The sequence below is a fragment of the Pteronotus mesoamericanus genome, unplaced genomic scaffold (genome assembly GCF_021234165.1).
Source record: "Pteronotus mesoamericanus isolate MK-2021 breed Mesoamerican mustached bat unplaced genomic scaffold, CSHL_Meso_final contig_57, whole genome shotgun sequence".
Taxonomy (NCBI): Eukaryota; Metazoa; Chordata; class Mammalia; order Chiroptera; family Mormoopidae; genus Pteronotus; species Pteronotus mesoamericanus.
Window position 1 is genome coordinate 362,455 of NW_026555203.1, and position 25,235 is coordinate 387,689.

The 25,235-nt window shown below is 39.4% G+C and overlaps 1 protein-coding gene across 1 annotated transcript; it reads left to right on the plus strand.

The window, feature by feature from the left end:
- The first annotated feature begins 6,653 nt into the window (after positions 1-6,653).
- Positions 6,654-22,313, plus strand: NKRF (NFKB repressing factor). The gene is made up of 3 exons (XM_054580317.1): positions 6,654-6,919; positions 18,140-18,270; positions 19,342-22,313. Exons 1-3 carry the CDS (start codon positions 6,654-6,656, stop codon positions 21,297-21,299), a joined length of 2,355 nt encoding a protein of 784 aa, XP_054436292.1. The 3' UTR covers positions 21,300-22,313.
- The last annotated feature ends 2,922 nt before the right edge of the window (positions 22,314-25,235 follow it).

A 25,235-nucleotide genomic window follows, 5' to 3' on the forward strand; every position in this document is an offset into this window, starting at 1 on the left:
CCACTGATTTAAATCCTGCTTTTGAGGCTCAGGCCCTACTTTCTCCTTGAAGCCTTTCTTGATCCCATCCACCTACTCTGATGTCTTCTTCATTTTTTAACTTCCTAGTTGAACTTTTATAATCTGCTTCCTGTTTGAGAGACTTATTTCCTCCATAGGTGTTAAGCTTCCTAAGATTAGGAACATCATTTATAGCACTCCCAAGTTTCCAGTACAGTGCTGGACACACAATAAAAAGTGAGTAAGAGGTAGCTAGATTGAGATTCTTCACCAATGCAGTGAACTATTACACTTTACTAGCACTTAATTTTAAAATTAAGTTACAAGAATAGTTCAAAGTATACCCACATACTCTTGACCCAGAGTCACCAATTGATAGCATTTTGCCCTATTCGCTTTATCATTTGTTTTCTCTCTCTCTCTCTCTCTCTCTCTCTCTCTATATATATATATATATTTGTGAACCATTTGAAGGTAATTTATATGAATCATGGCCCTTTACCCCTAATATTCCAGTGGGTATTTCCTAAAAATAAGGACATTCTCTTACATAACCACAGTTATCAACTTTAGTAAATTCAGTAAATCAGTGTAACATTGTTACACTCATCTATTAAATAATATGGTTTATAGCATTTTTTCTTGCCATATGGAATTTGGTCTAGGATCACCCATTGTGTCCTGTCTTTTTAGTTTCCTTTAATCTGGAACAGCCTTCCTTTGTCTTTTATGACATTGATATTTTTGAAGTCCCATTTAAAAATTAGACAGTTCTCATTCTGGGTCAAAGTGTTGCCCAATTTTCCCACTATGTAATTACTGTTTCTTTGTTTTTTGGCCTGAACCAATCTACAAAATGTTGATTTTTCAACTCCACCACTCCCTTCATATCTACCAGTCAGCACATGATATTCTAAGTAAAGGCTCTCCCTTGTCCCTCATTATCTGTCTACTTAGTGTCATTGTGGACTTACGTGTTTTGTTTTGTTTTTCTTATTTTTCAAGGATACTTACTGTCCTTAATAATCTTGGTGTTCACATTTCCAAGATATGGCCAGTAGGAGCTCCTAAATATTGCTTTTAATCCGTTAGTAAACATTCCTTAAGAGGACATTGTAGGGCAGATCATTCTGGTCGAGAACTTTTGGTGATCTAATAATATTTGGGATAGTTTATGGGGGTGCTGGTTAGCCAGGCACCAAGTTTTCCCCCTTTGATCAGTCACTGATTCCCCCATAGGAAAGGGCAGGGAGGGAAGCTCGGAGCTGGCAGTGTGTGTGTATAATAGTGTAAAGATGATAGTGGGAGCCTGTTTCAGAACAGAGAACCATGATGGAGGGGAGGAGAATGGATGGCTACAGGAGGCTTCTGGATTGTTTTAGGATCACAGTGGTTGCTTTTATCATCGCTCCCTCCTATACCCATCATCAACCATTTTTCAGATAATGTCCTTCTGCGTAGGAGTTGCAATTCCTGCTCACTGAGAAATCGCCTGTGTCTTGTGAGAAGGGAATGGGCTGAGAGGTTGGCAGAAATATCTTTTGATCAGGAGGATTTCTAGTGAAATACGGTCATGGATAATCATGGGAAATTTTTGTTTGGCTTTCTAGAAATGAATCTCTGTATTCCGTAGTGGGAATTACAAATGGAATCCAGTTATGGCTGTTCCAAAGTAAATGGCCTCTAACTTCAGTTTCATCTCCTTTCATTTTGTAATCCAAGTTCAAAAGTCAGATTGCAATGATTTGTTCCTATGATGAACAAGTTTTCATCCAAGCTGAGAGGATGTAGCTTTTATTTTTTCAAATCTTTTTCTAGGAAAGATGTGTATTGATGGCAACACTGTTGATGAAGGCTGGCAGCTTAGGCTAAAATTAATCCAACTGTAAAATAACAAATCAGCTTAAAATATAAACTCCAAGGAAATGAATTTCACAAGATTGGGACAATGGGAAGAGCCTTCATTAACTCAGTCATTCACTTAATTCAAGAAATATACCCTGGCTGGTGTGGCTCAGTGGATTGAGTGCCTGTCTGTGAAGCACAATGTTGCCGGTTCAATTCCCAGTCAGGGCACATGCCTGGGTTGCAAGCCAGGTCCCCAGTAGGGGGCTTGCGAGAGGCAACTGATCAATGTATCTCTCACATATTGATGTTTCTCTGCCTCTCTTTCTCCCTCCCTCCCTCCCTCTCTAAAAATAAATAAAATAAAATAGAAAGAAATATCTATGGAGTGCCCACAGTAGCCAGGCATAAGTGCTAAAAGCAAATTGGATGAGTTCCTTGTTTTCATGGACCTGACACTGGGGGGTGGGGAGCAGTCAAACTATTTTTTTTTTAAGTTCAAAAGGTGATACATGTTGTGAGAAAAAATTATTAAAAAAAAACGGCGATGCAATGGCAAATGTCTGGGGAAACACTGGATGAGAAGTCAAGTTACCTAGATTATGATCTCAGCTTTGCTACCAATTTCTACAGTCTTCAGCAAGTCACTTCACTCTCCAGCCTTAATTTTCTCACTCATACAACAATGACTTGAATTTATGATCTCCAAGCTTCCTATTTAGTATTGTATTTTGATATGATAGCTCAAAGACTGCCATGACTTCACTCAACATGAATGCCTACCATACAGTCAAAGACAAAACACTCACTATAAAACAGACAAGACAGACATGGAAATAAATCATTATGAAACAGTGTGAAAAGTGATGTTTCTTTTAAAAAATTTTTGTTTATTTTTAGAGAAAGGGGAAATGAAGAAGAAGGGGAGGGAGAGGAACATCAGTTGGCTGCTTCTCGTGCACCCCCAACCAGGGACCTGTCACACAAGTCAGGCTCATGCCCTGACCAGGAATGGAACCTGGAATCAAACTGCCAACCCGTTTGTGGGACTATGCTCAACCCACCGAGCAACACCAGTCAGGGCAAAAGTAACATTATCTTCTGCTCTTTTCAGTCCAATGCACCCCTATACATAAGATGCATCATGTAATGAAAAAATATGTCATTAAAAAGTTAAACATGGCAATGGGTCAAAGCCGCCTCATCCAATGGTCCTGCTGCCAGTAGGACATTGAGTTTTATGCCAACTGTCTCTCCCCACCAAGACTGTAATCAGTTCTAGGACAACAGAGAGAACCCAGTTTCTTTTTCCTTTTCCTATCGTACAGCATTCAGCAAAAAGAGGTTTACAATTGTGAGTACTTGAAACAGAATTTATTCTTCTATTATATTTATTATTGTATTATTTTCCATATTAAAATGGGAACAACTGTAAACCTACTTTTGCCGACCCCCTATATTGCACACACTGTAGGTGCTATGTAAATTCCAGCTGGCAGACACTTACTGATTAACTACTTTAATGACACAGACTGGCAGACAGGGATTGAGAGGACTGACTGGAGCACTGATGGAGTGATACGGTAAGCTTACAGAGTAATTTTGCCATTTGTGGCTGTGCAGCTTTTAAGCCTCTTTTTGGGGGCCCCTTGTATATTTTGTAATATTTTGCATGGTTTAAATTGATACAGACTTCTGGCCAAGATGGGGGCATAGGTAGTAGGTAGATATACTTTGCCTCCTCACACAACCAAAAGGACAACAAATTTAAAACAAAAAATAACCAGAACTGCCAGAAAATCAAACTGTATGGAAGTCCAACCACCAAGGAGCTAAAGAAGAAACATTCATCTAGACCGGTAGGAGGGGTGGGAATGGGCAGTCAGGGCAAAGAGGATCAGTGGCAGGGTGGTGGCTGGAGGACTGGGCGGTCCCACATTTGTGTGCAGATAAACCGTGAGAAACGGCAGGGAGGCAAGACAGGTTGTACAATCCAGGGTTCCAGTGCGGGAAAAGAAAGCCTCAAAACCTCTGCCTGTAAAAACCTGTGGGGGTTGTGGTGGTGGGAGAAATTCCCAGCCTCACAAGAGAGTCTGTTGGAGAGACCCACAGGGTCCTAGAGCATACACAACCCCACCCACCTGGGAATCAGCACTAGAGGGTCCTAATTTGCTTGTGGGTAGCCGGGGAAGTGACTGAAAGCCAGCTGAGAGCCCAGCAACTGGCATTGTTCCCTCTTGGACCCCTCCCACACACACAGCATCACAAAGCAGTGACCTTGGTTGCCCTGCCCTGGTGAATACCTAAGACTCTGCCCCTTACAACATAATAGGTGCACCAAGAAAAAGAAATATGGCCCAAATGAAAGATCAAAGCTCCAAAAATAGAACTAAGCCATGAAGAGAAAGCCAACCGATCAGATGCACAGTTCAAAACAGTGGTAATCAGGATGCTCACAGAAATGATTGAGTATGGTTGCAAAATGGCGGAAAAAGTGAAATCTGCAAAGTGAAATAAAGCAAAATATACAGGGAGCCAACAGTAAAGGGAAGGAAACCAGGACTCATATCAACGATTTGGAGCAGGAGGAAGAGAGAAACTTTCGACCAAAACAGAATAAAGAAACAAGAATTCAAAAAAAATGAGGAGAGGCTTAGGAACCTCTGGGACAGCTTTAAACGTTCCAACATCTGAATCATAGCGGTGCCAGAGGAGAAGAGGAAAAACAAGAAATTGAAAATTTATTTGAAAAAATAATGAAGGAGAACTTCCCCAATCTGGCCAAGGAAATAGACTTCCAGGAGATCCAGGAAGCTCAGACAGCCTCAAAGAAGCTGCACCCAAGGAAGCACACACCAAGGCAAATCATAATTCCATTATCCAAGATTAAAGATAAGGAGAGCCCTGGCTGGTGTGGCTTAGTGGGTGGAGCATCAGCCTGCAAACCACAGAGTCCTCCATTTGATTCCCAGTCGGGGCACATGCCTGGGTTGTGAGCCGGGTCCCCAGTGTGGAGCGCGTGGGAGGCAACCACGCATTAATGTTTCTCTCCCTTGCTTTCTCCCTCCCTTCCCCTCTCTCTAATAAATAAATAAATAAATATCTTTAAAAAAATAAGGAGAGAATCTTAAAAGCAGCAAGAGAAAGGGAGAGTCTTACTTACAAAGGAGTTCCCATCAGACTATCAGCTGATTTCTTCAAAGAAGATTTGCAGGCAAGAAGGAGCTGGAGAGAAGTATTCAAAGTCATGAAAGGCAAGGGCCTGCATCCAAGATGACTCTATCCAGCAAAGATATTTAGAATGGAAGGGCAGATAAACTGCTTCCCAGTTAAGGTCACATTAAAGGAGTACATCATCACCAAGCCCTTATTATATGAAATGTTAAAAACCTTTTCTAAGAAAAAGAGGAAGATCAAAAACTATGAACAGTAAAATGACAACAAACATACCTATGAATAACTGAACCTAAAGAAAACAAACAAAATCTAAGCAAACAACTAGAATGGGAACAGAATCACAGAAATGGAGATCAGAGGGGAGGGCGAGGGGGAGAATGGGGGAAAAGTTACAGGGAATAAGGAGCATAAATAGTAGGTACAAAATAGGCAGGGGGAGGTTAAGAATAGCATAGGAAATGGAGAAGCCAAAGAGCTTACATGTACACACATGGACATGAGCCAAGGGGGTTGGGATTCCTGTGGGATTGAGGGTGCAGGGCGGAGGAGAATAAAGGGAAGAAAAAAATGGGACAACTGTAATAGCATAATCAATAAAATAAATATTAAAAATAAATTGATACAGAAAATGCAGAATTACTTGTAATCATGATCCGAACTGTGTAACCATGGTGTGTCTATTTGTCAGCAATTGGAATAGAGTATGTATGATCAAAGTGGTTCACTTGAGAAGTGGTGCTGTGGACGGTTTTTTTTGCAAGTATTTCACCTTTCTTATGCTTTCACAATAAAATACAAAGCTGATGATGTACAACGCACATAGCTTTTCAAGCTATCCTGTGAACAAAAGGAGCCCCGGAGAGATGACTTTTGTTTTTTTTTTTAAACAGAGTAAAATGCATTGCAAACCTAAGTCTCTTGCAAAGAACACGATCCCACTGTCGTACCGCTCAGAAACCCAAGGAAAAGCGTCAGGCGAGTAATTACTGCCAATAATCACTCCAGGTCGTCCTCTAGGGACTTAACAGGAAACAGAACCTCTGAGAATCTTCCTAAGTTCCCTTCCCGGAGTCCCCCCACCCCCTCCGGTAGTCACCCTAGTGCGTCAAAGGCCCGGAGTCTTCACAGAAGGGGAAAAAATGTACATCGCGCGATATTTGGGGACGGGATTTGGAAGTTAGGGGGAATCCACCGCAGCGCATGCGCACTGGCTCACAACCGCCGGACAGCACGCGGGTAGGTAGGCTGTAACTTAGAGGAGGGCTAGCAGAGTGTGCTGGTGTCTCTTTTCCCCCCTTTTCACCGCGCAGAGCGTGGGTCTGCGGGTGGCTGGAAGTTTGGAGCGAGAGGCCTGGCTCTGCGTTCCTGGCACGCGTGTGACTGCAGCGGGCGCCCTCCTGCTCCACCACGAGTTGGAGGAGTGCTGCAGGCGTGCGCCCCGTCGTCGGGACGTGAGCGCCTTTTCCTCTTTAACATTCACCCTCCATGCACACACCCTAGTCTCCTTAGAGTTGGTCTTCGCGCCACGGCGCGCCCCTCCTCACCCGCCCCGCCATACCGGCCCCCGTGCCGGCTCGCTCCAGGTCGGTAGTTGGCTTCATCCCCGGTGGCCCTGCTTGGGGGCGGAGAAGATGGCTGGCGGACGTCTGCTGTTGGGGGGCGACTTCCTGTCGCCTCCGCCGCTGCCCCCCCTCCCGCCGCCGCCGCTGCCGCCCCTCCCGCCGCCCCCGCCCGAGCCAGTGCTGGAGCAGTGGCGCTATAGCCACGAAAGTGACTGGCAGTGGGCTCTGCGACGCAGCTTCATCTGTCGGCACCTGCACAGCTATCCCGGGGCTGCCCTCGACCAGCTCCTTGCGCTCTCCGCCGCCTGGACCAACCACGTTTTCCTGGGCTGCAGGTGAGGAAGGTGTGCGGGTCGGGTTAAGGGACGGGGGTAGAGGATCGGTGATGGGATACGGGTCGGGTAAGGGACCGGGATAGGGGATCGGGATAGGGACGAGGGCAAAGTACGGGTGAGGTCTTAGAGGCTGGAGGTTTGGAGATGCTGGAGGACACTGTTGGCCTGTGGAGGGGGTTGGCAGAGTGAGGTGACGGGATGACATAACAGCTAGAAGAGTGCCGGAATCACGGGAGCGGCCCCTTCAGGACCAGGGATGGAGATAGAGCTGCGCCTGGAAGAGGAACCATCGCCACAACGACCATCGGTGGTCATTGTGGCGATGGTTCTGTGGGGGTCGGGGAAATGACGAATAGCAGAACCTCGGACCTGCGTAGGACCTTCCAAGGATGCGGTATCCGCAGAGAATATCCTACAACCTGGGCTTCGAGGGGGTGGGGATGCTGCGGTTCTAATCTTAGTGTCCTCCTGACCACTGTCTTTCCATCCCCATTAAATAAAACAACAGCCGCCCCCCCGCGCTGGGTTTTACTGTCTCCTGTGGAGGTGGTTTGTATGAGGTGTCTCAGCCACAGGGTCCGCCTTGCTTGTAGATTTGCGCATAAGGTGTCTGGACGCAAACAAAGAAATGGATATATCTACTATAAAAATAGATTGCCTTCCTTCACCTTAATTTTGATCAGAAGGATTAACAATTGGCCTCGAGTGTGGTTTTAGGTGTGTGTGTATGTTTGTCTCCCTCCCCCCCTTCTAAAACCTGGTGCGCATTCTGAACAGGCCTCTTTGAAAGCTCTTTGCATTCGATGGAGACTGCAGTATGGTTCCAACGTATTTTTTTTTAAAAACAAGACTCTGTGGCCCCTGGGGATACTTGGACCTCTGTCCTTCAGAACCCCCAAATCAGTGTTATACTAGACTAAGTATTCCTTTGATAGACTGAGAGGCTTCTTCTTCCTCCTCCTCCTCCTCCTCTTCTTCTTCTTCTTCTTCTTCTTCTTCTTCTTCTTCTTCTTCTTCTTCTTCTTCTTCTTTTTGACACTCCTGCTTCACAGCGAATTTTTTATTAGGAAGGATGAGAAATTCTGGAAAATGATCAGATCAAATTCAACCAATTCAAGCCAGGAATGACTAACACATACAGAAAAATAGAATTGTCCACTCCTACCCTTAATTGTTGAACAAGGTCTCCAGTGTGATACTTTGTTTTGCCCTCATCACAGAAACTAATGTTTTGTCTATCTTCTCTAGGTTAGTGTAATTCCTGCCTCCAGAGATAATGATTATTTCACTGGAGGACCTTGTTACAAATGGGGAAACTTCAGTTATTAATCAAGTCACATAAATCTAATTGACCTTCATTTTACAATATTGTTCCTGCAGTTGAAAATGTACCTTTATCATAGATCTTAATATTACAGAAAACCTTGGGGAAGCTGAATCCTAAAAAAAAAAAAAATCCTTACATGGGAGGATAACTATCTTTTGCATTAATAAATCTTATCTACCCACCAGAATGTAAGCTCCTTTGGGGAAAGTGTTTATCCTTTCTGTTCACACCTTTATTCTCAGTGCCTAGAAGAGTGCCTTCTGCGTAATAGCTGCTCAATAAATTTGCATGGAGTGAATGGATGAATATAACTTTATAATGTACAGAATATATAAAAACTTATGCATCTCACTTACTACAACAATCTTGGGAATTAGATGGTGTCTCATTTTCACAGCTAAATCAACAGGGGCCAAGAAGTTAAGTGACTTTTCTAAGGCCCCACAGTCTTGTGATGCTCTTTCTACTGAGATACTGCTGCTGTGTTTGGAAAAGATGGACCAGGAGTGAAAGCAAGTAACTGGTACCAACCACATCATTACTATACCTCAGAATTTCATTTCAAGAACAGCAGCCTTAAACATAAGTAGGTCATTAAAAAGCACAGACTAGGCTTGCGGTAGTCGGTGTTAAAAGTTCAAGCTTCCAGGGCATTTTCTGTGTGTGTGTACACTTGCCAAAGCACATCTGTGTATAGTTATATACTACAGTCGCCATGTGACATTATAGTTAAGTCAGTTCAGTCAATACAATTTGCTATAACATTGGCAAATAACATAACAGAAAAGTAATGTTTTTATTATATCCAACTTGGATACAGGAGAAAGAAGAGACAGTAAAGAATCTTACAAGCCAGGAACGAAGTGCAGTCTTCTTCCACTTTAGTCAGGCTTTACATTAGTCGTCATCTTCAGATGGCGAAAAAAAATCTCTATCCCAGTACTTGGTAATGTTGGTATTGACAGAGCTCTTGTTTTCTGGTCTATTTCATGAGAGAAGACTTTTCTCCCCAGGGAACTGCAGAATACAAGGTGAAACAGCCTATTCTAAGCTTAAATTGTCTTTTTTGTTCAAAGTCCAACCCATGACTTTTGTAACAGGTTGTAAATAGTAGCAATAAGGGAAATTATTGCACTTTTCCCCATATTTAGCAGGACTTTCTGTGTTCTGTCAGTTGGGGCTGAAGTAACTCATAGGTCAAAGATACCTTTGAGAACTTAATCATAAGATTAAGCCAGGAGGGGCAAACCATGTTTCATGCCTTTTGGTAATAGTGGTGATTTTCAAGGAACAAGTTTGAATATGTTCTTAACTCTATAACAGTGGCTCTCAATCTTAAGCAGGCATCAAAATCATTAGTTAGGCTTGTTAAAACACAGATTGCTGGGCCCCATCCCCGGGGTTTTTGGTTCAGTAGGTCTGAGGTGGGGGTCCCAGAATTTCAGAACATGCATTTCTAACAAGTTCCCAGGTGATGCTGATGCTCAAGTGATGCTATTCAGAGATTACACTATGAAAACCACTGCTTTATAGGATGACAGTAAATAAAGCAGTGTTTCCCAGTATGCTTTTTCATCATTTTTCATCATAAACCAAGCAACTAGGAAGCTCAAATAGCTGAATTTATTTCTCTTCACTTTTTTATTTGTCTGTTTCATAAAAGTAAACTATCCGTCAAGCATTTTTTTCTGCAAGCGATATCTAAAGTGTATCTTGTGCCTAATGAAAAGTTAGTACAGTCTTCTAACCAACTACATCTACTGCACTTAACATAATTGTTCATATGAATGCCTAGAGATCTGTACACTTTTTACTTAAAAAATGTAGATAAATTTATATATATTTGGTTTAATATTTACATATAAATATAAATTTATATATAAGTATACATTTATATATAAATATATATGTAAATATAAAAGTAATGTTTGGTTAACTGGAGCATTCAGTTTTCCAATCATTCTTCATCACTAGGATTAGAATCAGAATCCTGACCTATTGATCTTTGATGTGGTATTAATTAGGAAAATATATCTTAAAATGAAACCAGCTTTGCCACCTTGATTATTTGTCTCTTCTCTTCCTTGTTGATGTGAGACATGTTTGGAAGGTAGATGCCAGTGGGCACATACTGTAAAACTAACTTTGCACACAGTAGGTAGAGAGCATCAGTTGCCAGCTAACAAAGTGTGAGTGAGAGCTTTCAAAAGATTTCTCAATAATCTTGTTGTATGTTAATTTATGTATGTCAGTCTTATGAATAGCTTTAAATGAATAATTTTATACTTGGCAATCCTAGTCTTTGCTGAGCTTTCAAACCTCAGCTTTTTTACTTAGACTTACTAGACCACATTGAATATACTTAAACATTTTTGAAAGCACCTATTACTTACTGTTTATTAAATTTCAGGTGTCATTGTATAATGCACCTGACGCACCTATATGCACCTATAAGTATGCACCTATACGCACCTGTTTTTGTTCAAGAATGTAAGATTCAAGAACTCAGATGTCTTTGCCCACTAGAAATCATCTTTTTTATGTGCTAGGTATAGTGGGACCGCTGAATAACATCTGGATTTCCAAAAGCTTAGTACATAATAAACTACCTTTGAAAACCCTAAAGACCTGCTGGAGAGTTTTGGTTTTCTTTTGAAAGCATTTACAACAAAATGTATCCATATAGTAACAGACTTAAATATATGATATGCATGCATCTGAAAATCACTGTATTAGACTTTCCTTAATGATATTTTCCATCATGACCCCTCCACTATATAGCTATTATGTCTCATATGGTAATAACATGGAGAAAAAGCCTGTAATACAGTAAATTAAGAACCAAAAAAACCCTTTACCAGATTGCACATCAGCATAGACCTGATAGTGATGGGAAGGGGGGCGGAGTAGAGGAGAAGTAGAATGGAAAACAAAGAAAAAGGAATAAAATGTAAACCCCAAAATATTAGTGAAGTTATCAGTGATTAGGTTTGTAGGTGCTTTTCTTGGTGGATTCTCTAAAACTTCTGAAGTAAAAGGTGTTACTTTAAATCCACTCCAAAAAAAAAAAAAATACACTACAGAAAACTCAGTAATGAAAACTTCACTGTCTTGGCTCATTTCAAATTTGTGGAACCACTTCTTTATCCCTGGATAGCTAATCTCTGGAGAATTAAAAAAAATTGGAATGCAATCCTGGTGGTCTTGTTAAAGACTCCAGATTGCTATTTGCATTGTTCTTAGAATAGTCAAGTGTTAGGCACTACAAGGTCTTTTCCATTATTGTTTGAGCTGTTTGGGCTTCTTCAATATTAGGACTTCCTAATAAAGGACCGAGAAGCTGACTATGCTGGCAACCTACAAAAAGATTTATTTTTGTAGCCTATGGGTGGTGATGAATTTTGTGGAAGGTGTAATGAACAGAGTACAGTAAGTAGGTATAATTATTACTAATGCCAGAAGGAACCTTAGGGAAAAGTGAGTGTGAATGGAGTGAGCCCCAAATGCATCATTTATGGGCACTGGATCATGACATGCTTGCCATTTACAGTTTTATACCCTATTTGGAATCAGGCTATAATCGAAGGTCCGGAGAATTTTGACTACAATTCAAGGTGAGTGCCTTGGTTGTAGTACCAATTTTGGTAGCAAAAGTGGCATTACCAGTTTAAGATTTATAGACTGCTATCTCATTTTCATAATCTCTTGTTTTCATCTTATACTTTGGAAATTGAACTCCCAAATCTGAATGGATGTGCTATATAGAATGTATGACATTTTAGGCTATGCTTTCCATTGTTTGGATAAAAGTAAATAAAAATAAAATTACTCTTGGCATTTAAATACTGGTGTTAGCAGCAGCATTAGCAATTATCAGTTTGAGGTACAGGTTACAGTTGGGCTTGCTTCCGGTAATCTTGTCAGAGAAGGTCACCATGTTTTGACTTCTCTGATTTGCAAAGAAAGACATCTGGTGGGTGTGCAAACTATTGTGCTGAAAATGGAAAATACTGTCCCCCTTTCAAGTTCAGAATCTATTCCTGTAGAAGTGTGGTAGTTACTTGTTTTCAGAACTTTCTTTCCAAAAGCTACCAGGAGTCTCTTTTTTGGTCTTAGGCTGGGAAAAGCTGAAGGTGGGAAGGGTGAGTAGATCCCCATGATAACAAAAACTTTACTTGAGCCCATGTTTTTGTTTCTCTGTAGTAAAATGATATCCTGTCAAGCAGCAAATCTGTTTCTTAAGAAGCCCTTTTTAAAAATGGTGTGTTTTAAAACTCTTTATTATGGAAAAATCAAATGCATACAGAAGAGTTTAATGAGCACCCATGTACCCATCACTTGACTTTAGCAATTATCAAGTCTCTTAATGCTCTCCTACTCATTTCATTTAATTTTCCACCAGTTTTTCTTTTTTTTTTTGTGGGAGATAGTCTGGAGTATATTAAAGAAAATCTTGACATCACCTCACCTGTGAGAATTTCAGTATATGTCTATACCAGATAAGAATTTTTTATTTATTTTTAAAGAATGAGGAAGGGAGGGAGAAAGAGACAGCGAGAAACATTGACGTGCAAGAGAAACATCAATTGGCTGCCCATCGCACACGTGCCCCAGTGGGGGAGGGCCCGCAACCCAGGCATGTGTCCCAGCCAGGAATCCAACCAGCGACCTTTTGCCTTGCTGGACATGCCCGCCCAACTGAGCCACACTGGCCAGGGCTAAACAACAATTTTTTAAAAATCATCCAATGTAGTTTTTTCCATTTGTCTCAAAATGTCTTTTTACAGTTGGTTTGCTCGATTCATGATCCAAGCAAGGTTCTTGGTTGATCTGTCTCCTTTAACCTATAAACAGCCCCTCTCCTTTTATTTTCCTTTTTTAAAAGATTTTATTTATTTTTTAGAGGGGGGAAGGGAGGGAGAAAAAGAGGGAGAGAAACATTAATGTGTGAGAGAAACATCAATTGGCTAGACCTGGCCCACAACCCAGGTATGTGCCCTGACTGGAAATTGAACCTGCAACTTTTTGGTTCATGGGCCAGCATTCAATCCACTGAGCCACACCAACCAGGGCTCCTTTTATTTTCATTTTATTTGATGAAGAATTTGTGTTATCACATAGTGTTTTCTTCATTCTGGATTTGGCTGGCTATATTCTTGTCATGGAATTTAACATGTTTCTAGGAGTCAGGGGCTTTATTAGCTTCAGGGTCAATTATTTGATGGGCAAGAACACTTTATAGATAGTTCTTTATCTTGTGATGTGGACATCAGAGGGCACATGTCTGCTTGTCCCATTTTTAGTGATATTAAAAAGTTGCCTATCACCTTTTTAATTAAAATCTTTATTGCAGTAATTGTAGATTCACAAGCAGTTGTACAATATAATACAAAGAGATGCCCAATACTCTTTACCCAGTTCCTCCAATAATAACATTTTACAAACTTACCGTATGTACAACATCATAACCAGGATAATGACATTGTTAAAGTCCACTGCTTTTACTCATATTCCCCCGGTCTTACTAGTACTCATGTCTGTATGTTCTATATGATTTTATCATGTATAAGTTTGTATATCCATTACCACAGTCAAGATATTGAGCAATTCCAATACCATAAGGATCCCTCACATTTTATAACCATATCCATTTCCCTCCCACTCATACATAATATTGTGTGTGTCAGTTCCTTTTTATTGGTGGTTCCGTGGTGTATATATGCCAGTTTAACCATTCACCTGTTGAAGGACATCTGTGCTCATTGCAATTTTTGACTGTTACACATACAGCTGCTCTGAATACTCATATACAAGTTTTTGCATGAACATACGTTTTCATTTCTCTGAGATAAGTGCCCAAGAGTGTAATTGGTAGTTTATGTGGTAATTGCATGTTTAATTTTGTAAGAAACTTCCAAGTTGTTTTCCAGAGTCGCCATACTATTTCACATTCCCACCAACAATGTGTAAGTGATCCAGATTCTCTGCATCCTTGCCAGCATTTGGTGTTGTTACTGTTTTTTATTTTAGCCATTGTGATAGGTATGTAGTAATATCTCATTGTGGTTTTAAATTGCATTTCTCTTGTGGCTAATGATGTCAAACATCTTTTCAGTGTGGTTATATACAATCTGTGTCTCCTATTTGGTGAAATATTCTGTTTGTGTCTAAAAAAAAAAAAAACTCATTGGAAGAGCTGGCTTATGGCCAACTTCAGAACAACCCCTTTTTGTCTTTTAAAAAGATTTTATTTATCCATTTATTTTTTAGAGAGAGGGGAGGGGATAGAGAAAGAGAGGAAGAGAAACATTGGTCAGTTGCCTGTCACAAGTGCCCTGACTGGGGACTGAACCTGCAACCCAGGCATATGTCCTGACTGGGAATCGAGCCAGCAGCCTTTCACTTTGCAGGATGATGCCCAACCTACCGAGCCACACTAGTTGGGCCTTTTCATGTCTTTTGTGTGTTTTTTTTTAATCTAAAATATACATATATTTTTACTGTTGAGTTTTGAGACGCTTTTCTACTAGATACTAGTTTTTGTCCAGTGTGTGGTTTGCAGATATTTCTCCCAGTTAGTAGCTTGTCTTTTCATCCTCTTCACAGGGTCTTTTGAGAGCAGAAGTTTTTAATTTTTTTAAATTATATTTTATTAATTATGCTATTACACTTGTCCTGATTTTTCTCCCTTAAAGTTTTTAATTTTCAAGTACATTTTGTCAGTTTTTCCTTTTATGGATCATGCTTTTGGTGTCAAGTATAAGAACTGTTTGCCTAGCCTTAGATCCTGAAGATTTTCTCCTGTTTTTTAATAAAAGTTTTGTAGGTTTACATTTTACATTTAGATCTGTGATGCATTTTGAATTAATTTTTGTATAAAGTTTGAGACGTAGGTTGAGGTTTTGATTGCTGCCTGTGGCTGGATGCCCACTTACTTCAGCACCATTTGTTGAAAAGGCTGTCCTTCCTCTGCTCAGTTGCTTTTGAAGCTTTGTCAACAATCAGTTGGGCATGTTTGTGCAGGTCTGTTTCTGGGTTCTTCCCCATCAACTTTTCACCTAATAGGCTTAGCAGCCATCGATGACCACTTATACCATTATGGGTTCCAAAATGGCAGTAGTCTATCTTTCCTACACTCATTAGCTGGGCTGCTCCTGTAAAAAAGATTTTCTTCATCAACTCTTTAGTTGCTCTGGCATATAATTTGTATGGGAAATGCCAGATAAATACTTGCTTTCTTCCTTAACATTACCTATTTTTGGAATAATGACTTGCTTTTCTACCATTCTCCAAAGGTGACCTATAATGAGTTTGTAAGTATCTTTTTGAACTAACGGATTTTTAGCATATTTGATTTGTCTTAATTCACTGCTGTTATTGTTCTTAACGATGATACTCAAGTTGGATTACTTTGCCAGTACGAGGCTATTCAAATTGGCTTCTGAGTCCATTTGACACAATTCCTGAAGTCTTTGACAACTTCCTTGTTTTGGGGCACAAGAATATCTTCCAGCTTCATCTTATACATTTCTTGCTCCAGAGTTGGAAACAGCCATTTCTCCAAGGACCTTGGTTCTTTTTCATGGGAAATGATAGAGATCATCATCTGGATGTTAACAACTCGCAGCTCTTAACATTCTTAGTGCTTTTTAAAATATATAAATGTAATTATTTACATATACTATATGTATATGATAGAGAAGAATAAATCAGGAGTTTATATGGATACTTTCAATTCAAACTTAAAAATAAGGCCTGGGCTTACATTTCTTTTTTTTTTAGAGAACTTTAAATTTTATTTTTCAATTACAGTTTACATTCAGTATTTTTTTTATTTAGTTTCAGGTGTACAGCATAGTAGATAAACAATCATATATTGTGTTGGCCAAAAAGTTTGTTTGTTTTTGTTTTTTTTCCATATGATGGCTCTAGTAGTGCTTAGTTGTCTTTAACTTCATTTGAAACAGTTTTATTAGATTTTATTGTGACAGCTGTCTTACCAGCATGCATTAAAAAAACCTTATCAAAATTGGTGAATTTTTGTGCAGCCATTTTGATATTTTAAGCTGGAAGAAAATATGCAACATTTTCAGTATATTAAGCTTTATTCAAGAAAGGTAAAGACACAACTGAAACACGAAAAAAGATTTGTGCAGTATATGGAGAAGGTGCTGTGACTGATCGAACGTGTCAAAAGTGGATTGTGAAGTTTCTTGATACTGTTGACATTTTGGCCAAATAATTCTTTGCTGTGGGGCTGTCTTGTGCATTGGAAGGTGTTTAGCAGCACCCCTGGCCTCTACCCACTAGAAACCAATAATGGGAGATAGCCAACATACTCAAAATATCCAAATCAATAAAGTTATTGGTGAAAATGAAAAATTTGTCTTTTATTTTACAGAAAAAAATTAAATGGACTTTTTGGCCAGCCCGATACTTTACAAAATGCTCCCCCATTTTTTCCAGTACCCACAATAATATTGTGGGGTAACCACTATATTCCCTATGCCGTACTTTACATACCCATGACTATTTTGTAACCACCAATTTGTACTGCTTAATCCCTTCACCTCTTTCACCCAATCTCTAAATCCCCTCCCTTTTGGCAGTCAACATCCCACTCTCTGTGTCTAAGTCTGTTTCTATTTTGTTCGTTTATTTTGTTCAATAGATTACACATATAAGTGAAATCATATGGTATTTGTCTTTCTCTGACTAATTTCACTTAGCATAATACCATCTAGGTCCACCCATGCTGTCACAAAAGGTAAGATTTTATGGCCCAGTAATATTCCATTGTATATATATAACCACTTTTCTGACACTTAGATTGCTTCCATATCTTGGCTATTGTAATTATGAGCAGGAACCCCCAAAAACCTGGAATTTATTTATAAAAAATCGTGTATTTATTCTTACATGTTTAAACTTCAGTCACCTTCAAAGTACTCTCCATTTGATACAATACACCTGTGGAGATGTTTTTTCCACTGCTCAGAACAGTTTTTGAACTCGTTAATTTTGATGCCTTGTAGTGCTTCTGCCATTTTTTGTTTCACCTCTTCCACATCAGCAAAATGTTTTACTTTGAGGACTTTTTTCATCCAGGGAGACAAAAAAAATGTTGATCAGGGCAGATCAGGTGGATAAGGAGGGTGGGATATAGGGGATATGTTTTTGGTCAAAAACTGCTGAACACTCAGCGTGGTATGGGCAGGTGCGCTCATAAATCACCCATCATGAAATGGGTGAGCATGTTGAAAGAGTCCTCAAAAAATTTTCACTAAAGTCAAAAGCAGCCTCTCACAACAGCACCCGTTGGTGCACTGATACAGATGAATTCCTAGAACACTCACCTACCAGGGGAAACCTGTACAACAAGGAGCCCATCTCTCAGGATATAATTCTGTTTTGGAGGGCGTTGTTCCCTTGGAACACTGCAATGAACATAGGGGTGTACATATTCTTTCAAATTAGTGTTTTGGGTTTCTTCAGACGTATACCCTGAAGTGGGATTGCTGGATCATAAGGCAGATCCATTTTTAATTTTTTGAGAACCTTCCATACTGTTTTCCACGGTGGCCGTGCCAGTCTGCATTCCCACCAACAGTGCACAAGGGTCCCCTTTCCTCCACAGCCTCACCAGCACTTCTTGTTGTGGATTTATTGATGATACTGACTTAAATTTCTTGATTTTATATCTGTATGTCTAATAATGACAGTAACATAATTGCTCATTTGATTGGTATTTTAGAGCAGAGCCTTTAATTTTATAGTTAAGATAGTCTGTTGAAAAAGTCCTGTGGGGACAATGATACCATTGGCTCATTTACAAGTTTTTTTAAAACTACATTCTTATCTGTTTTAATGGTACATTATATTAATTTAAATAGGTACAGCCCACGCTTGATGGAAAAAATTCTTCAAATGGCAGAAGGTATTGATATTGGGGAGATGCCTTCATATGATCTGATGCTGTCCAAACCTTCCAAAGGTCAAAAACGTCACCTTTCATCATGTGACGGTGAGTATACTTGTTTCTGGAAGGCGGGATTTGAAGAAACTACATGGCCTTTTTGGTTTGTTTTTTTTTTAACTATATAAGCGTGGTATATGATTTTGAGTAAGATTGGTAACTTTGGCTCTTACACAAATGTAAAAGAATTTTAACTTAGTTATGTACAGTTTTTTTTGAGGATGCTAAATAGAACTGAAGTCTAAGAATACTGAAGTCACACTATAATGCTATCCTCAAAGTCCATGCCATGAACCTCCCTCTAAATAGAAAAACCTTATACTCTGATCATTTGAGCATCTAAGTAACTAAATCCTCTTGGATGGGTCCAAGATGGACCAGCTTTCTACTGAACAGTGTTATAGGGAGGAAGCTCTAGTGTCTGGTCTAACCTCAACAGTTCTTCCATAGCTTTAAATTTGATATGCCTCATAAATCATTAGTTTCCAGCTGTTGCTAGTTCTAGAAATAAAATATAGCAAACACTCTTTTGTGCAGAATAGGTCAGAATTAAGATTTTGAAGTTGAAAAACTTTGAGATCTTTTGATAATTATTTTTATTTGATTTTTAGTCACAACTATGTAAAGCACCATCACAGAGTCACTCACCTCTGATACAAAAGAGAGAAGCTTTGTAGATGCCTCTGGCCATCATCTCTGTTGCAGTAGAGCCATCTGTTCCATTTGCAGTCCTTAAGAAGAGAGCTTTTCAGCACAGGTGGTATGAGATTATACTGGAACAACTTCTTACTCAGTACACTTCACCTGTGCTTTAACTCATTAGATGCAAAAGCATCTACCATTCGTGCATGGTGGTGACCTGCATACTTGATCCAATGGCATATTTTCTATCAAGTCCCTTCCCTTACATGTGGAAGGACAGGAAGCATTCCCTCCTTATGCTGGAACCTTACATTGATATTTGAATCCCTTCACCTAAATAACCTGAAGTTTTTGTGATGGAAAGTATTTTGTACCAACAATGCAGCTTGCAAATAATATGGTTGGTACTATTTTCCTGCGTGGGTTTTTTAAAAAAATTCCCTTTGTAATGAATTGTAAATTTCACTCATTCTATAGGTCAAAATCCTCCTAAAAAGCAAGCCGGTTCCAAATTCCATGTGAGACCTCGTTTTGAGCCTGTACATTTTGTAGCTAGTAGTTCAAAAGATGAAAGACAGGAAGATCCTTATGGCCCTCAAACAAAAGAGGTAAATGAACAAACACATTTTGCCAGCATGCCGAGAAACATCTACCAAGATTATACTCAAGACTCTTTCAGTATACAAGATGGGAATTCTCAGTATTGTGATTCATCAGGATTTATTTTCACAAAAGACCAGCCTGTAACAGCCAACATGTATTTTGACAGTGGGAACCCTGCCCCAAGCAGCACATCACAGCAGGCAAACTCTCAGTCACCTCCTGAGCCTTCACCATCACAGACATTTCCTGAGTCAGTGGTAGCCGAGAAGCAGTATTTTATTGAAAAATTAACAGCGACTATCTGGAACAACCTTTCTAATCCAGAGATGACTTCCGGATCTGATAAAATTAATTATACATACATGTTAACTCGTTGTATTCAGGCATGTAAGACAAATCCTGAGTATATATATGCTCCTTTAAAAGAAATCCCTCCTGCTGACATCCCCAAAAATAAAAAACTCCTAACAGATGGTTACGCTTGTGAAGTTAGATGCCAAAATATCTACTTAACTACAGGTTATGCTGGCAGCAAGAATGGGTCCAGGGATCGAGCTACTGAGCTAGCTGTAAAACTCTTGCAGAAACGTATTGAAGTCAGGGTTATCCGACGGAAATTCAAGCACACGTTTGGAGAGGACCTCGTGGTGTGTCAGATTGGCATGCCTTCGTATGAATTTCCTCCGGCTCTGAAACCACCAGAAGAGCTGGTGGTGCTGGCTAAAGATGCCTCTGGGCAGCCGATTTTTAATGCTTCCGCCAAACACTGGACCAATTTTGTCCTTACAGAAAATGCAAACGATGCAATTGGTATCCTTAACAATTCTGCCTCATACAACAAAATGTCAGTTGAATACAAATATGAGATGATGCCAAATCGCACGTGGCGTTGTCGAGTGTTTTTGCAAGATCATTGCTTAGCCGAAGGTTATGGAACCAAAAAAACAAGTAAACACGCAGCTGCTGATGAGGCCTTGAAAATCCTTCAAAAAACACAACCCACTTACCCATCTGTCAAAAGTTCACAGTGCCAAACAGGCTCTTCACCCAGGGGATCTGGCAAGAAGAAAGATATAAAGGATCTTGTAGTTTACGAGAATTCATCAAATCCTGTGTGTACACTCAACGACACAGCTCAGTTTAACCGAATGACAGTCGAATATGTCTATGAAAGAATGACGGGCCTCCGATGGAAATGCAAGGTGATTCTAGAGAGCGAAGTAATTGCAGAAGCAATTGGGGTGAAGAAAACTGTCAAATATGAGGCTGCTGGGGAAGCTGTGAAAACCCTCAAAAAGACCCAGCCGACTGTCATCAACAACTTGAAGAAAGGAGCTGTTGAAGATGTGATTTCAAGAAATGAAATTCAGGGCCGCTCAGCAGAAGAGGCTTACAAACAACAGATCAAAGAAGATAACATAGGTAATCAGCTGCTGAGAAAGATGGGTTGGACGGGTGGTGGTTTAGGAAAATCTGGCGAGGGTATTCGGGAGCCAATCTCCGTCAAAGAGCAGCATAAGCGAGAAGGGCTTGGTCTTGATGTAGAAAGGGTAAATAAAATTGCCAAGAGAGATATTGAACAGATCATCAGAAACTACGCGCGCTCCGAGAGCCACACAGATTTGACTTTCTCAACAGAGCTGACTAATGACGAGCGGAAGCAAATACATCAGATCGCCCAGAAGTATGGTCTTAAGAGTAAGTCTCATGGGGTAGGCCATGATAGGTACCTGGTGGTAGGTAGAAAAAGACGGAAGGAAGACCTACTTGATCAGCTCAAACAGGAAGGCCAAGTGGGGCATTACGAGCTTGTGATGCCTCAAGCAAACTGAGATTTTACTAGTTTATTTTGTAAATGCCTAATGAGGCATATCTAGGAATTAAAGAAATGCTACATGTTCCAGTTGCAGAGTATAATCATTCTTAAGATGTTTCACCTTGTTCATTTCATATAGTGCTTTATTAGATATTGGAACCTGAGAAGTTCTGTCCATTTGTATTAGCTTAACCCAGCAGATAATATTGTGCAGTTACCGTTTGTGTCTTTGATATTGCCGTGCCCCCCAGATTTTAGTAGTTTGTACAAAGCAAAAATGCATATCCGAGTGGAATTTCACCCTGAGAAAGAAATTCCCACCTTAAAGGGCATAGCACAGCAATCTGCAACAATATGTGAGGTTGATATTAATTACAATAAAATTACAGTCTTAATTCCAGACTTAAAATGTCAGATCATTTTGTATTATCTATTTTCATCTTTCTGTGAAGCCAGTTATAGCTGTTTAACAGTAAATTGTGCTGTATGTGTAAATGTCCTTACAGACTAAATGATGTAAAACTTTCTTAAAGTAATTTTAGTGTTCACTTATTTATAACTTATACCATGTGGTTTTCAGAATATTGGAAGTGATTTACTGTACCTTGTGATATATCAATTTTAACAAAAAAGTCTTCATGCTGAGAGCACTACTTGAGAGAGCACTTGAAAAGTTTCAGAAACTTTGGTTTAATCTGAAGAAAGGAAGCTGGAGCTGTTTGTTCTTGGTGCCTTGCAGAGAGACTCACAGCAACTTCCCGTTGTAGCTTTCATATGGTTTGGATGTACAGCACATCCAAGGCGGCCAGAGCTGCGGTAGAGCTTGGTAAGAGACTGAGGATACATTGGTACCTTGATGAAAAGGTCAGTTGGCTGGTCCCTCTCTCAAAAAGCTTATTAAGCTCCAAAAGCCAACTTTGTAACATATTTAAAATGGCTATTTTCGCTTATTCCTGGAATGTAAAAAGAAAGTATATAAAAAGAATTAGTGTGTGCTTCCTGAATAAAAAGGAGCCGAAGTTGATCAAAATGGTGGTGTGCTTATTTCTGGGCAGCAGCCTAGTAGTGACACTTTGGGTTTTTGGAGAGGGGAAGTGGCATTTGCACCAAGTATTTCAACACCAGAGCACATGTAGATGAACATAATGACTTAGCAGGTAGGAACAGCTAATACGTCACCCATCATGTTTTTCCTGTGGACCAATACGCTGGCTGCAACCGAGACAGGCTGTTTAATTTTATGTGATTTTGTTTTTGTATCTCAGATAAATCAAGTATTAATATTCAGAAGTGAATACTAATATTGATAGTTAAGCACCTCCACTGAAATATTTGGGACAATTAGATTGTTCGTATTGTCTTAAAATATTTAGCACCACACTTGGCATGTAATTGGCCCACAGTAAACAAATTTCATCTCCCCTCTTTTACATTTTACGTTAAGAAGCTGTCCATTGCAGTTCAATCAATTTGTTAGAAATACAAAGGAATTAACTATTTTACCTGGATCTCTCTTAACTCTTAACCTACAGTGACTAACAGAGTGCGATACTTGCTTTCCACTGTCTTCCTGCAGTGTGTGGCCTTTCCTAATGTTGGCAAGAAGAGACGATGTGCATTTTATTTGGCACTTAAATGTTTTAACAATGGCAAAGGGAACTAAGCTAAAATGTTTATAGATTTTATAGGATTTTTTTTCCTACCTACAAGGTTCATACCAACCTTGAGAAGCTGTGGTTCAGTTAGTGAATTAGAGAAGTCACCCTTCAATTCTCTTGAATAAGAGTGGCTTTGGGGGTTAAAGAGTATAAAAACTCATTTCTCCCTCTACATTTCTTTCCTTTCCCAAAATGATTTTGGGGGATAGGGTGGATAGGGAAATGTTACATGTAAATCTGGTTTATTTAGATAAGTTCAACAGAGCAGAGTATTAATGTAGTATAGGTAAGGCTCCTGAGTAATTGGTCCAACTATATATTTGGTTCTGGATTTGAGGGTCCAGATTTCCCTTAGATCAGCTTTGGTATTGTTGTGGAAATAGGATGAAGTCACTTGACTCTGATTTGAAAATAAAGTACACTGAGAAATGGGTTTGGCAAGAATGAGCTGCTGACAACCTTGTCGTTCTATTTTGTTCCCTGTTAGTTCCTGTATTTTCCCTTTCTTTGAAATAGTCATTTTTAACCCAGTAACCTTGCATAGGTACATGAGCAGTTTCAAGTTTTATTGGAGTTACTTAAATATGTTATACTGATACTGTTTTCCATATATATGTTTCTAGAGAGAGATATAGATATGTATCTATATATCTATGTGTATATCTATCTATAGGTAGGTAGGTAGATATAGATATCATTGAGTTTCACAGATCTTAGTTTTTTTCCCCCCTTCCCTTTGACTGCAAAATGAATGGAGATTTCATGCATTCTGTTGGGATTCTTTTTTAATAGTACACAATGCATCACTTTGCTATGAGTAACCCCTGAAGCTGTAGATCGGTCCTAAATAAAGGACTCTAATTATAACTTTTGTCCCTCATACCCCCTTTCCCACATCCGCAGGTGCAGAATTGAAGACTCAAGTTCAAATCTGACTGTCATTTGAAAAGGGACCTCACATAACCTGTTTTAATTTTGTAATTATTATTTATATAATTATATGCAGGCAGCCTGTGGCATTTGTTTAAAAAAAATTGTAAAGAAAAGGCAAATTAGCATTCAATGTTAAATAAATGGTTTCTGATACCTTTTACCGTGGGTATGATGCTTTGGGAAGTCAGCTTGTTGACTCTGTTGTAAGGTTTTAAAAGGATTATCCATGAAAGAGATTGGGAGTAGTGTTTCTCTGGAAGGTGTACAAAAGAAAAAATATATCTGCACATTCCGGATCTCAGCCTTAATTTTGTAAGTGTGATTAACATTTTCAGTAAGATACCTAGCCACAGTAGGATAAAAAAATGTTAATGTAAAGCTAATGCATTAAGTGGAGACCAATTTAATGTGTTTCTACTTTGAAGCAGAAATGGACTTAAGGGGAAAAAAATAAGCACATTTAAGGATGTTGCTCCTAGGTCAAACCAACCAATTAATGTGGCCAGTGCAGAATGAACTCCCCCACAGCAAGCCTCCTTTAATTGCCGTGTCTGAAAGGATGAAGGGGTACATATACCGAAGGGATTTAATTTTATTTAGTCCCTCCCTCCAAAGAGGTAAGTTCCCACAAAGTCACTGTCCTTGTCTATTTGAAAAGAAACAGGTTGCTTCTTAGAAGAGTTTTGTTTAAGTAAGATAACTTGATTGAGGATACCTGTATGCCTCAACTTTACACAGGACTGAAAACAAAGCTTTGTAATAGTAACAAACTATTTGTTACTGTTTGTTTTTAAGCTAGGGCTTTTTAAAAGAGGTGGATGTCAGGATCCACAAGTTAGGTGTTGGTCTCTGAGGGTGCTGGGTCACAGCCAGGTTGGTTCATTTCCCCCCACCTTACCATAGTTTCATTCCTTTGATCATAATATATGCTGAAGTAGCTTTGCTTCATTTAAGTTTTAAATTCTGTAAAAATGTTTTTTAAAAGCATTAACACTTACGACGGAAAAGAAAAAAAAAGATCCTCTCCAAGAGTATCTATTCTTTTCCCTCTCCCAGAAACTATATTTTTGCTTTTACCGTAGTGTTTATTTGAAGAGGGGAAATGAATAGATATGTGATTCCAATAATACTAACAGTTCATGCTGAGCTAAAATATAATTATACCTTGACTACAAAATTTTAAGGTTATTTTTATTTACAAGTTTTGAAAAATGTACATTTTTTACATGGGTTACTTGTGCAAAGTTAGATTTAGCAGAGTGATAAATGCACAAAAGGTGACAATGGAACATTTAGACAAAACATGTACAAGCCTTGTCCCACACTGCTACTTAAAGGTACTGCCTATTTAAAAGTAATAA

What these genes read in the sequence shown, in the direction of transcription:
- NKRF (XM_054580317.1), top strand. Translation starts at nt 6,654, where the DNA reads ATGGCTGGCGGACGTCTGCTGTTGGGGGGCGACTTCCTGTCGCCTCCG. An exon ending in CACGTTTTCCTGGGCTGCAG is followed by an intron (nt 6,920 to 18,139) that starts GTGAGGAAGGTG and finishes TAATTTAAATAG; the next exon opens with GTACAGCCCACGCTTGATGG. An exon ending in TCACCTTTCATCATGTGACG is followed by an intron (nt 18,271 to 19,341) that starts GTGAGTATACTT and finishes CTCATTCTATAG; the next exon opens with GTCAAAATCCTCCTAAAAAG.